Source organism: Leucoraja erinacea, chromosome 13, assembly GCF_028641065.1.
Source record: "Leucoraja erinacea ecotype New England chromosome 13, Leri_hhj_1, whole genome shotgun sequence".
NCBI lineage: Eukaryota > Metazoa > Chordata > Chondrichthyes > Rajiformes > Rajidae > Leucoraja > Leucoraja erinaceus.
In genome coordinates this window covers 23,758,406-23,772,696 of record NC_073389.1, presented here as the reverse complement: position 1 = coordinate 23,772,696, position 14,291 = coordinate 23,758,406, and the positions used below count along the sequence as shown (strand labels likewise).

The following is a 14,291-nucleotide window of genomic DNA, read 5'->3' as shown; positions in this document are numbered from 1 at the left end:
AACACTTTGTGTCTTCTTCTGCAAACCAGCATCTGCAATTCATTGATTCTACATGCCATTCATTATCTTGGACATACACTTGCCAATTTCTATAAAATTACTCGTGTTACATTGCTCAACAGTCAAACAAAACAATGTTGTGATTGTCACCTTTTTACTGCCCATTCTATTGTCCTTTGTGTTAGCAATGGTAAGGCTAATCCTCTGTTTTGGAATACACTGTTTTAGTAACCCTGATCACCACATGCTAAAGAATACTTCAAATGGCAAGTGAAGAATAAACAAAGCCTAGAACCAAACATAACAAATCAAAACTATAGAAAGACACAAAATTCCTGGAGTGAATCAGCCGATCAGGCAGTATCTCTGGAGAAAAGGAATAGACAACGTTTTGGGTTGAGACCTTGCTTCAAACTGAGAGTCAGGAGAGAGGGAAACTAGAGGTATGAATAGGAATCATAGGAATTAGGAATTAAAAGATTTAATAGGAACCCGAGGGGTAACTTTTTCCACACAAAGGGTGGCGGGTGTATGGAACAAACTGACAGAGGAAGTAGTTGAGGCTGGGACTATCCCAACATTTAAGAAATCATTAGACAGGTACATGGTTCATCCTCCAGTGCTTCTACTCAGGGACTGCGGAAAGCATCTTGTCCGGAAATATTACAGAAATAATCTGGTTTGGGAATTGCTCTGCCCAGGACAAGAAGGCTCTGCAGATAGTAGTGCTTTCAACCAAACGCACTATGGGAACTTCACTCGCCCCCCTGCAGGAACTATACATCAGGAGGTGCAACTCCAGAGCCAATAAAATCATGGGAGACACCTTCCACCCCTGCAACGGACTGTTCCAGCTGCTACGGTCAGGCAAACGCCTCCGTTGCCATGCTGTGAGAACGGAGAGGTTGAGAAGGAGTTTCTTCCCAGAGGCCATTAGGACTGCAAACTCCTATCTCACCAGGAACTAACTTTAACTGTCCCACTCTACTGCTTTTTTAAAAATCGCTGTTTTTTTCCCTTTTTCCTTCCGCCCACAATATGACAAAAGAATATGTGATTCTGTTACATTCTGTTTGTAGTTTGTTTGGTTGTTTGTTTGTTTGGCTTTTTGCACAAAGTCCACGAGCATTACCACTTTTCATTTCACTGCACATCTCGTATGTGTATGTGACGAATAAACTTGAATTGACTTGACTTGGTTAGGACGTTTGGAGGGATATGGACAAACGCAGGCATGTGGGATTAGTGTAGATGGGGCATGTTGGTCAGTCAATCATAGCTGATCTATTTTTCCATCACAACCCCATATTCCTGGATGTAGCTGGGACATGTTGGCTGCTGTGGGCAAGTTGGGTAAAAGGGTCTGTTTCCACACTGTATCACTCTATAACTCTAAAAGGTACAGAACAAATCGGAACTGTGCCTGCAAAAGGCACAGAAATGCCTGAAAAGGCACTTCATACAAAAGTTTAAATAATAAGAAACAAAATCAAGTTAAAATAAACAAGCTACTCATTTTGACTAAGATTAGAAAACAAAACGGACAATTTCTGGACCAAAGTGACAATTTCAAAGTGACAAAAATTTAAATTGGAGTCTGAAGAACCATCCTAACACCAAAACGTCACCTATCCATGTTCTCCAGAGATGCCTGATTTGTTGAGTTACTCCAGCACTTTGTGTTTTTTTTGTATAAACCAGCATCTGCAGTTCCTTGTATTTTACTATTTGTTAAGTTGATTTTCATAAAAATTAAACTGAAGACCATGAGATTAAAAAAATCATAAAGGATAAATGTACATAAAGTATTACACAAAAATGGGTTATACTGAAAGAAATAATAATTTCTATTGTTTAAGAAACTGGGAAACTAACGTGATCAATGATGGGCAGAGAGAGAATAGCTTTGGGGAGGGAGAACAATAACGTTTAATTATATTTTGGATGTTTAAGGGGGGTGGGCTCACCGCTTGCGTACCTTTGCAGGCGATGTATAATTTTTGGATCCATTTTTGAAGTTCACGGTTTACCATTAGAGAACGCCTAGGTTTAGGTGTATTATAGCCACATGTACTGAGGTACAATGAAAAGCTATCCATTCAGGCTCAATAATATTATACGCAAATACAATCATGTCAAACTAAAGTACAATATGTCGATCAAAGGAGCAGGTAGAGAGTGCCGAATATAGTTGTCAGCATTGTAGTGTGACAGTGTCACAGACAGCCTAGGGTTTCCTGGGTTTGTGACATGGAACAGTACAGCACAGGAACAGGCCCTTCGGCCCACAATGTCTGTGCCGAACATGATGCCAGGACCAACTCTTATCTGCCTGCACATAATCTACATCCCTCCATTCCCTGCATATCCGCATGCCTATCCACAAGGTTCTTAAATGCCACTATCTAATCTGCCTCAACTACCATCCCTGTTGCACAGCATGTTCCAGGCACTCACCAACCTCTGAAAACAACTGGCCCCGCACATCTCATTTAGACAATGGACAATAGGTGCAAGAGTAGACCATTCGGCCCTTCGAGCCAGCACCGCCATTCGATGTGATCATGGCTGATCATCCCCAACCGTTCCTGCCTTCTCCCCATATCCCCTGACTCTGCTATCCTTAAGAGCCCTATCTAGCTCTCTCTTGAAAGTATTCAGAGAACTGGCCTCCACTGCCCTCTGAGGCAGAGAATTTCACAGACTCACAACTTCGTCTCCGCTCTAAATGGCTTACCCCTTATTCTTAAACTGGCCCCTGGTTCTGGACTCCTCCCAACAACGGGAACATGTTTCCTGCCTCTAGCTTGTCCAAACCCTTAATAATCTTATATGTTTCAATAAGATCCCCTCTTATCCTTCTAAACTCCAGAGTGTACAAGCCCAGCTGCTGTATTCTCTCAGCATATGACAGTCCCGCCATCCCGGGAATTAACCTTGCAAACCTACGCTGCACTCCCTCAATAGCAAAAAATGTCCTTCCTCAAATTAGGGGACCAGAACTGCACACAATACTCCAGGTGTGGTCACACTAGGGCCCTATACAACTGCAGAAGGACCTCTTTGCTCCTATACTCAACTCCGCTTGTCATAAAGGCCAACATGCCATTTACTTTCTTCACTGCCTGCTGTAACTGCACGCTTACTTTCATTGACTGATGAACAAGGACCCCCAGATCCTGTTGTACTTCCCCTTTTCCCAACTTGACACCATTTAGATAGTAATCTGCCTTCCTGTTTTTGCTACCAAAGTGGATAACCTCACATTTATCCACATTAAACGGCATCTGCCCACTCACCCAACCTGTCCAATTCACCCTGCATTCTCATAGCATCCCTCACAGTTCACACTGCCACCCAGCTTTGTGTCATCTGCAAATTTGCTAATGTTACTTTGAATCCCTTCATCTAAATCATTGATGTATATTGTAAATAGCTGTGGTCCCAGCCTTGCGCTACCCCACTAGTCACTGCCTGCCATTCTGAAAGGGACCCGTTAATGCCTACTCTTTGTTTCCTGTCTGCCAACCAATTTTCTATCCATGTCAGCACTCTACCCCCAATATCATGTCCCCTCATTTTGCCCACTAATCCCCTATGTGGGACCTTATCAAATGCTTTCTGAAAGTCCAGGTACACTACATCCACTGGCTCTCTCTTGTACATTATCCTAGTTATATCCTCAGAAAATTCCAGAAGATTAGTCAAGCATGATTTCCCCTTGATAAATCCATGCTGACTCAGACTGATCCTGCTACTGCTATCCAAATGTGCCGCTATTTCATCTTTTATAATTGACTCCAGCATCTTCCCCACCACCGATGTCAGGCTAACTGGTCCATAATTCCTTGTTTTATCTCTCCCGCCTTTCTTAAAATGTTGGATAACATTAGCTTTGCCCCTCTCAGCTTAGACCTATGCCCTCTTCTATTCTATCCTGGGGAAAAGGTTCTGACTGTCTACCCAATGTATGCCTCTCATAATTTTATATAATTCTATCAGGTCTGCCGCAACCTTTGGCATTCCAGAGCACACAATTCATGTCTGTCCAACTTCTCCCTGTAGCTAATACCCCCTAGTCCAGGCATCATTCTGGTAAATCTCCTCTCAAGTCAAGTCAAGTCAAGTCAAGTTTATTTGTCACATACACATACGAGATGTGCAGTGAAATGAAAGTGGCAATGCTCGCGGAACAACAAAACAACCAAACAAATTATAAACACAATCATAACACACATATTATTTTACATAATAAATAATAGAAGTAATAACACCCTTTCCAACGCCTCCACATTCTTCCTGTAATGGAGCGAGCAGAAATGCACACAATACTCCAAGTATCCAAAGGAATGAAGCATTTCTTAAGAAAATAATAATAATGTTCTGCTCTGTAAGCACACTTTGTTTCATTTCATAATTTCATGGCCCAGTGAGTCATAAATATATTAGAAATGGATTGATCATACAGTCTGGTCTTGTATTCAGTGGGCTGAGGATTGGAACAATTTGGTGTTTTCTGCTATCTAGTTATTCCTATTGAAAGTTATGCGTAGGTGGACAAATAAGCTGCCGATACTTTCTAGGATGCCACACATGAAAGTTTGAATCATGACAGGATAGCCAGAAGGAGACAAATATAGATAATCCAACCCCAGTCAGTATTGTCAGGTAGGAAAGAGAATCCAGGAGCATTCAGAACATTTTGAGTTCATCCAAAAAGAACTGGAAAAAAAATAATATTGTAGAAACATTCTACATTCTGAATAAGGGTCCCGACCCAAAACGTCACCCATCCTTTTTCTCCAGATATGCTGCCTGACCCGCTAGTTACTCCAACACTTGGTGTCTATCTTTGGAAAAAAATAAGATTAAGTGTTTGGAATAACTGGCTGAACAATCTATGTATTTATCAGTTTTCTTTCTTAGTCTCAGGGGCAGCACAGTGGCGCAGCGGCGCAGGTAGAGTTGCTGCCTCACAGCACTAGAGACCTGGGTTCGATCCTGACGCCAGGTACTGTGTGTACAGAGTTTGTACATTCTCCCTGTGACTGAGTGGGTTTTCTCTGGGTGCTACTGTTTCCTGCCACACTCCAAAGACGTGCAGGTTTGTAGGTTAATTGGCTTCGGTAAAATGTAAATTGTCCCTAGTGTGTAGGACAGTGTGTAGGACTCGGTGGGCTGAAGAACCTGTTTCCGCACTGTATCTCTAAAGCCAGACGAAGGGCCCCGACCCATAACATCCACCTACTCCAGCACTCTGTGTCTATTTGGCTGAACAATCTACCTTGTACCTCTACAAGTCATCAGTTATTGTGGGTAAAAATATTGTTGATAAGGTTTCCATTCCAAAGTACTCATTTAATAAAGTTACGAGACTTGAATTAATTTTTAATTAAAAAAATGCCAGAAAGCATTTGGTGGAAAGTGTAAAACATTTCATTAGTGGAAAGACTTTTAATTTAGATGTGAAGAATCCTGTGGGCATATTTTTTTTCTGTTTTAAGATCATCCTGTACATAAGCATTTCCTCCACCATCACCAGAGGGAATTCTGATGCAGTGAGTCAGGTCTTTGATGCGACATATAACTGGCTAAATAAAAGCAGTTACTTTGTACAACAGGCTGATTTAATGCATTTTGCAATCAATTTCACATTATAAAATGCCATTCGACTCAGTGCATTTTAGAAATATTTGTAAAGGTCAACAACTGAGGTAAAAATTAAGGTATGGCAGCATATATAATAACCTCCAGGCCATTATGCAATTGAAGCACGGAATTAAAACAAATAGCAGCCTGCAATGTATTACAAGTCCAACAATGCTATCCATTACCTGCCAGAGCGAGTTGTAGAATGTGTGCTATCCATTTCAAAGTCCGAGCCTGCATAGCCATTGCTTCTTCCATCCTCCGACTTTGTGTCCAGTCCTTGATCATTCAGTGCCTTCAGGTTAGATTTGCCACGGTTTCTGTCAGAAAGAAAATTGTTGAAAGATGAGCACAATCCCATAATGATAGTTGGGGGAATTGGGGCATGGGTCATGTGTATTGATTGAATTGACACAACACAGAAACAGGGCTCAAGCCCGTTTGCCCATTGATCACCCGTTCACGCTAGCTCCGTGTTGCTCATCCACTACCTGCACACTAGAGGTAATTTACAGAGGGTGAGTTAACCTCCAAACCCGCACATCTTTGGGACATTGGAGGAAACCAGTGGACCCGGGGGAGCCCCGCGCAGTCACAGGGAGAACGTGCAAACGTCACACAGACAGCACCCGCGGTCAGGATTGAACCCGGGTCTTTGGGACTGTGAGGAAGCAGCTCAACCAGCTGCGTCCTGTGCCACCCTATATTTGTATTTATTCCTTTCATTCATTTTTAAAGTCGTATCAGCCATTTGTTGTATTTGGATGGATTGAATATTATTCAGCCTGTATTCAACAACAATTGTAGCTCGTTGAACGAAGATAAATAACTAACCTCCATCATGCCACTACCATGGAGTGGGCCGGTAGGAGAGGGACCGGGGGTGTTGACTCCAGCAGCGAGGGATGTCGTTGGCAGGCTGAGCTGGTCAAGGGTGACAGAGGAAGCCCTGCAGCAGCCTGGGACTTACCTGGGTCAGGGGTGCTCCAGTACATCCAGCATGTGGACCAGACCTTAGACTTTTTCTTTTATAAATGGTGACATAATATGGCAACAGGTGCAAGAATTTAACTGTGCAGTGCATACATGACAATAAAGAACCATTGAACCTCTCTGAGAGAGATTTCATGCAGAAAATGCAGCAGCTCCTTCAGGTTGTTCCATTACTTACCTCAACCTTTTAAATGCATCTGGAACTATTTTCTTCTCATTTTTGGTTGTAGAGCTCTTTGAAGGGTCCTCTATATTTTTCTGATGTGTTTTTCCCTTTGATTGTTCAGTCTTGGCCTCTAATAGGAATGAAAAAAATAAGCTGCATTTCTATTGCATTGAAAATAATCTCTGTTGTTTCCAGAGAGTGCCATAAACATGACTACAAATTAAGTAATGTACTTCAACGAGTACTCCGGCACTTTGTGTCTTTCTTTTGTAAAGTAGTGTCTGCAGTTTAGGTCCTCGTTGTGACAGCAGTGAAGTACGCCCGGCAACCCTTCCCCAACTGCGCAGGCGCCAACTGCTCAGGCGTGGCTGAAGGGCCCGGCAAGTGGGAGCGCACTGTGCAGGCGCGAATGCCGCGTTCAAACATCCGGCGTTGATGGTAGAAAGTAAATTAAAGTTCATAAAGCGAATAGACGACCCGTGGAGCCGTTTGTAAAATAGAACAAAACTTACCCATGGACCTGTTGGGTCCCCGTTGTGAGGCCATTCAAGTACACACGTAAGTATGAGATAAAAATGACGATCTGAAAATCGCCAAAGGCAACCCTCCCCCAAATGTGCAGACACGACTGAGGGCCCTGAGGTGAAGAGCCGGCAGTAGTTGTGCACATACGCACAAACGACATCGGGAAGAAGAGGATGGAGGTTCCCCAATATGACTTCAGAGAGTTGGGCAGAAGATTAAAATGCCGGACTTCCAGGGTGGTTATCTCTGGATTGCTTCCAGTACCTCGTGCTAGTGAGGATAGGAACAGGGAGATAGGGGATCTGAATGTGTGGCTGAGGGGCTGGAGCAGGGAGCAAGGATTTAGATTTATAGAAGATCACTGGGATCTCTTCTGGGGAGGGGTGACCTGTACAAAAGGGACGGGTTACACCTTAACTGGAGGGGGACTGACAGGCAGGTTTGCTAGGGCTACACGTGCGGGTTTAAGATAAGTAGTGGGGGGGAGGGATTGACAAATTGGGAGTATAAAGATGGAGTTGAAGGGGAAGTGGCTACAGAATAAATTACAAAAGATTCTCGAATTAATGGGAAGGAAAGCTCGAGAATGGACAACAGAGTAAGGTCAGGGCCAATTGCGAGCGGTGCGAGGGCGGAAGTGAATACGGAGGTCAAAGTGTTGTATATGAATGCGTGAAGTATAAGGAATAAAGTGGACGAGCTTGAGGCTCAGTTAGAAACTGGCAAGTATGATGTTGTTGGAATTACTGAGACATGGTTGCAAGAGGGCCAGGGCTGGGAACTGAATATTCAAGGGTATACCTCCTATCGAAAAGACAGATAGGTGGGCAGAGGGGGTGGGGTTGCCCTGTTGGTGAGAAATGAAATTCAAAATCTTACACAGATTATACTATTCAAAAACCAAAATAAGTAAACTTTTTCCTACGTCTCAACTATTTGTGATAAATGCTGATCTCAAGAAGCTACTATAGCGCACTCATTTGTTTTTTTGTATAAAAATTCAAAAATTCTGGACTGAAAACTTAACAAAAAATCCAATTGCATTTGCTATCAGGACTCAGTGTCCTGTGATTTGCAACATTGTAACGGCAAAGGACAAAGGACATTTATTGTCACGTACACCAATTGGTGTAATGAAATTTGAGTTGCCATTGCAGCATACCAATAAAAGTGAAACGCAACATTAAACAATTTAACATCTATCTATCTATCTATCTATCTATCTATCTATCTATCTATCTATCTATCTATCTATCTATCTATCTATCTATCTATCTATCTATCTATCTATCTTTAAAACTGTGTGTGTGTGCGCTTCTGCCTGACGCCAACACCAGACCCAGAAACACATAGATTTTTTCCATTTCGGTAGAGATTTCACTTTTCATTCCAAGTATCCACTCCTCATTAAATTTTGTCGTGTTTATGTACGCATTTTTAATAAAATCCTTCTTCCCCCCCCCCCCCCCCCACTCACTCATTTTGTCGCCTCCTGCTGGTCAGCGACCATAACAGCTGCTGGCGCCCGTCTCTCGCCTCAAAGATGCCATTTAAAAACAGCCGCACTGCTGAATGCTGGAATCTTATGTTCGGGGACGGCTTGAGTTGGAGGACCACGTCTCCCGTGGGGGCTACCGGTAGGGTACGGCTGCGTTGGGGGAGCAGACCCAACGGGTCTGCACTTGGTCTAGTTATATATTAAAACTCTGTGGCCGTGTGTGTGTGTGGCTGGCCGGGTGTATGTCAGATTCCATTTTCAGATTCGATTTTTGCCCTTTGATTCCTTGGTCCGCCAACACATATACCCAAAAGACATTAGTTCAATAACTTGAGACGCTTGTTTAATATAATGTACTCACACGGAACGATAAACAAAGACTTATCAATTATTTCCTTAGATGCAGAAAAAGCAATTGACCAAGTAGAATGGGAATATCTCTTCACATTATTGCAAAAATTCCAATTAAGAGAAAATTTTATTTCATGAATAAATTTGTTATATAACAATTCGACTGCCAGAGTATTGACTAATCAAACTCTCTCACCTAAATTTCAATTATCCAGGGGAAATAGACAGGGGTGTGCATTATCACCAATGTTATTTGCCATTGCTATAGAACCCTTAGCTGAAAGTATAAGAGTACATCTGAGAATTCATGGCTATAATACTAAATATACTAATAATAAGATTTTGTTATATGCAGACAATGTACTATTATATATTACTAACTCCCAAATAAGTATCCCAAATATACTAAATCTCATAAAACAATTCGGTTTCTTCTCAGGGTATAGAATAAACTGGAACAAAAGTGAAATTATGCCGATAAAACCTCAAGACTCTTCACACCTCCTAAAATTTCCCTTTAGAATTGCTATGGAAAAATTTAAATATCTTAGAGTCTACGTGACTATAAAATATCCTTCCTTATTTCAAGCAAATTTTCCACCGTTAATCACCAAACTAAATGCCCTTATTCAATTTTGGAAAACACTTCCGATTTCCCTTATAGGTAGAGTAAATGCCATAAAGATGATTTTCCTTCCACAACTCCTATACCTATTTCAATCAATACCGATTTTCCTCCCGAAAAACTTAAAAAAAAAACTCGACTCTATGATTACAAACTTTATCTGGGATTATAAAGCTCACAGAATTCACAAACGACATTTATGTAAACATAAAGAAATCGGTGGATTGGCTCTCCCTAATTTTCTTCTTTATTACTGGGCAACTAATATTAAAAATTTAATCTATTGGATGGACGATACATGCCAACAAGTAAACTGGTTAAAAATGGAGAAGGAAGATTGTTTGCCTTTCAATATAGGTACGATTCTTCTCTCTCCAATACATCTGAAGAAATCAACGTATGAGAAAAATCCGATAATCCATAGCACCTTTACGAATCTGGAAACAGTTGAAATCAACCTTTAAATTGAGAAATGTATCTCTCCTTTTACCAATCGCCAATAATCCCTCGTTTAAACCGTTTACTTTGGACAAGGCATTTGTACAATGGGAAAGCTTAGGAATTAAAAAGCTGTGAGACCTTTATGAGATGGGGACCTTCCTCTAGTTTCAAGAATTACAGTTGAAATATCATTTGAAAGGTAGTCAATACTTCAGATATCTTCAAATACGAGACTATGTGAAAATACAAGATTGTCACTCCATGGGTCCAGATATACTAGATGAATGCCTGAACAGAAAGGCGGATTCAAATAAGTTAATATCGTACTTCTATAACTGCTGTGGATTTGGGAGGAACAACAGCAGCAACAGATTAGCAAGAGATACGACTGATTGGCTCTAGCCCAAGGGGGAGGAGAGGGGTGAAAACAGTTGAAAACTGAGGAATTTGCTTTGTAAATTGGTAAATCAGGCAATTTATCAGTCAATTTAAGCAGGACAGCTCTTTGCGAGCAGCAGTGAGTGAGCAGCCTAGTGAGGGAAGTGCCCTGTGAGAAAAGTGTGAGTCTTTGGCTCGAGAGTCTTCGGCGAGGAGGCTGAGGAGAGGAGACCACGCAATACGCTTGAGAGGGAGAGACCAAAGAAGGAGATGTCAAGCAAGCTGATTCAGTGTGATGCTTGCAGTATGTGGGAGGTCAAGGACACCGCTGGTGCCTCTGGCTGCTACAAATGCGAAAAATGCATCCAGGTAGAGCTCCTGAAGGGCCATGTTGGGGAACTGGAGAAGCAAGTGGATGACCTCCGGTTCGTACGAGAAACTGAGTTGTTCCTTGACAAGTCCTACAGTACGATTGTTACACCTAAGGTACTGGAAGAGAGAAGGTGGGAGACAGTGAGAAAGGGAGGGAAGCATGGAATGCCAACGTCCCCGGGTGGTGTACCTCTTGTAAACAGGTTCATCCGCTTAGAAGCTGTTGGGACAGAAGACGTGAGCGGCGGACTGGCCTGTGATGCGAATAGGGCTGTTGAGCCAAAACCAAAAAGGCCTAAGGCAGGCAAGGCCATTGTAGTGGGAGACTCCATCGTGAGAGGTACGGACAGGGGTTTCTGCGGCAACAGACGGGATGCGAGGATGGTGTGCTGCCTTCCCGGTGCCAGGATCCAGGATGTCACGGACAGAGTGCAGAAAATCCTCAAGGGCGAAGGTGAACATCCGGAAGTGGTAGTGCATGTCGGCACAAACGATGTCGGAAAAAAGGGGATGAATATTCTGCAGCGTGACTATAGAGAGCTCGGAAAAATGTTGAAAAGCAGGACTTCCAGGGTTGTTATGTCCGGTTTGCTTCCAGTTCCCCGTGCTGGCGAGAGCAGGAACAGGGAGATACGGGACCTGAACGTGTGGCTGAGGAACTGGTGCACGGGGCAGGGATTTAGATTCTTAGATCACTGGGATCTGTTTTGGGGTAAGGGGGAACTGTACAAAAGGGACGGATTGCATCTTAACAGGTGTGGGACCAGCATTCTGGCAGGCAGGTTTGCCACTGCTACACGGGTGGCTTTAAACTGAATAAGGGGGGTGGGGTGTCGAATGGGACAGTGGAGGATGGAGTTAAAGGGAAAGGGTTTCTTAAATGTGTGAGCGTAGAGACCGAGGGGTGTAAAATGAGGGTAGAAGAAATAGGTAGCAAGGTGAAAAGTAAAAGTGGCAGGCAGACAAAACCAGGGCAAAAATCAAAAAGGGCCACTTTTCAACATAATTGTATAAGGGGTAAGAGTGTTGTAAAAACAAGCCTGAAGGCTTTGTGTCTCAATGCAAGGAGCATTCGTAATAAGGTGGATGAGTTGAATGTGCAGATAGCTATTAATGACTATGATATAGTTGGGATCACGGAGACATGGCTCCAGGGTGACCAAGGTTGGGAGCTGAACATCCAGGGATATTCAATATTCAGGAGGGATAGACAGAAAGGAAAAGGAGGTGGGGTAGCGTTACTGATTAGAGAGGGGATTAATGTAATGGAAAGGAAGGACATTAGTTTGGAGGATGTGGAATCGGTATGGGTAGAGCTGCAAAACACTAAGGGGCAGAAAACGCTGGTGGGTGTTGTGTACAGGCCATCTAACAGTAGTAGTGAAGTTGGAGATGGTATCAAACAGGAAATTAGGAATGCGTGCGACAAAGGCAAAACAGTTATAATGGGTGACTTCAATCTACATATAGATTGGGTGAATCAAATTGGCAGGGGTGCTGAGGAAGAGGATTTCTTGGAATGTATGCGGGATAGTTATCTAAATCAACATGTAGAGGAACCAACGAGAGAGCAGGCTATTTTAGACTGGGTATTGAGTAATGAGGAAGGGTTAGTTAGCAATCTTGTTGTACGTGCCCCCTTGGGCAAGAGTGACCATAATATGGTTGAGTTCTTCATTAGGATGGAGAGTGACATTGTTAATTCAGAAACAATGGTTCTGAACGAAAGGTAACTTTGAGGGTATGAGACGTGAATTGGCCAAGATTGACTGGCAATTAATTCTAAAAGGGTTGACGGTGGATATGCAATGGAAGGCATTTAAAGACTGCATGGATGAACTACAAAAATTGTTCATCCCAGTTTGGCAAAAGAATAAATCAGGGAAGGTAGTACATCCATGGATAACAAGGGAAATCAGGGATAGTATCAAAGCGAAGGATGATGCGTACAAATTAGCCAGAAAAAGCAGCATACCGGAGGACTGGGAGAAATTCAAAGTCCAGCAGAGGAGGACAAAGGGCTTAATTAGGAAAGGAAAAATAGATTATGAAAGAAAACTGGCAGGGAACATAAAAACTGACTGCAAAAGTTTTTATAGATATGTGAAAAGAAAGAGATTAGTTAAAACAAATGTAGGTCCCTTGCAGTCAGAAACAGGTGAGATGATAATGGGGAACAAGGATATGGCGGACCAATTGAATAACTACTTTGGTTCCGTCTTCACTAAGGAAGACATAAATAATTTGCCGGAAATAGCAGGGGACCGCGGGTCAAAGGAGTTGGAGGAATTGAGTGAAATCCAGGTTAGCCGGGAAGTGGTGTTGGGTAAATTGAATGGATTAAAGGCCGATAAATCCCCAGGGCCAGATAGGCTGCATCCCAGAGTACTTAAGGAAGTAGCTCCAGAAATAGTGGATGCATTAGTAATAATCTTTCAAAACTCTTTAGATTCTGGAGTAGTTCCTGAAGATTGGCGGGTAGCAAACGTAACCCCACTTTTTAAGAAGGGAGGGAGAGAGAAAATGGGGAATTACAGACCAGTTAGTCTAACATCGGTAGTGGGGAAACTGCTAGAGTCAGTTATTAAAGATGGGATAGCAGCACATTTGGAAAGTGGTGAAATCATTGGACAAAGTCAGCATGGATTTACGAAAGGTAAATCATGTCTGACGAATCTTATAGAATTTTTCGAGGATGTAACTAGTAGCGTGGATAGGGGAGAACCAGTGGATGTGGTGTATCTGGACTTCCAGAAGGCTTTCGACAAGGTCCCACATAAGAGATTAGTATACAAACTTAAAGCACAAGGCATTGGGGGTTCAGTATTGATGTGGATAGAGAACTGGCTGGCAAACAGGGAGCAAAGAGTAGGAGTAAACGGGTCCTTTTCACAATGGCAGGCAGTGACTAGTGGGGTACCGCAAGGCTCAGTGCTGGGACCCCAGCTATTTACAATATATATTAATGATCTGGATGAGGGAATTGAAGGCAATATCTCCAAGTTTGCGGATGACACTAAGCTGGGGGGCAGTGTTAGCTGTGAGGAGGATGCTAGGAGACTGCAAGGTGACTTGGATAGGCTGGGTGAGTGGGCAAATGTTTGGCAGATGCAGTATAATGTGGATAAATGTGAGGTTATCCATTTTGGTGGCAAAAACGGGAAAGCAGACTATTATCTAAATGGTGGCTGATTGGGAAAGGGGGAGATGCAACAAGACCTGGGTGGCATGGTACACCAGTCATTGAAGGTAGGCATGCAGGTGCAGCAGGCAGTAAAGAAAGCGAATGGTAT

General features: G+C 42.8%; 1 protein-coding gene across 5 annotated transcripts in view; it reads right to left on the bottom strand.

The window, feature by feature from the left end:
• Positions 1-14,291, bottom strand: part of sytl5 (synaptotagmin-like 5) — a 150,822-nt gene that overhangs the window by 31,712 nt on the left and 104,819 nt on the right. For all 5 annotated transcript variants that reach the window (XM_055644588.1, XM_055644587.1, XM_055644590.1 and 2 more), the window contains exons 5-6: positions 6,821-6,938; positions 5,835-5,969 (exon numbers count right to left, since the gene is read on the bottom strand). In XM_055644588.1, coding sequence (XP_055500563.1) covers positions 5,835-5,969; positions 6,821-6,938 — 253 coding nt within the window. The remainder of the gene's footprint in view (positions 1-5,834; positions 5,970-6,820; positions 6,939-14,291) is intronic.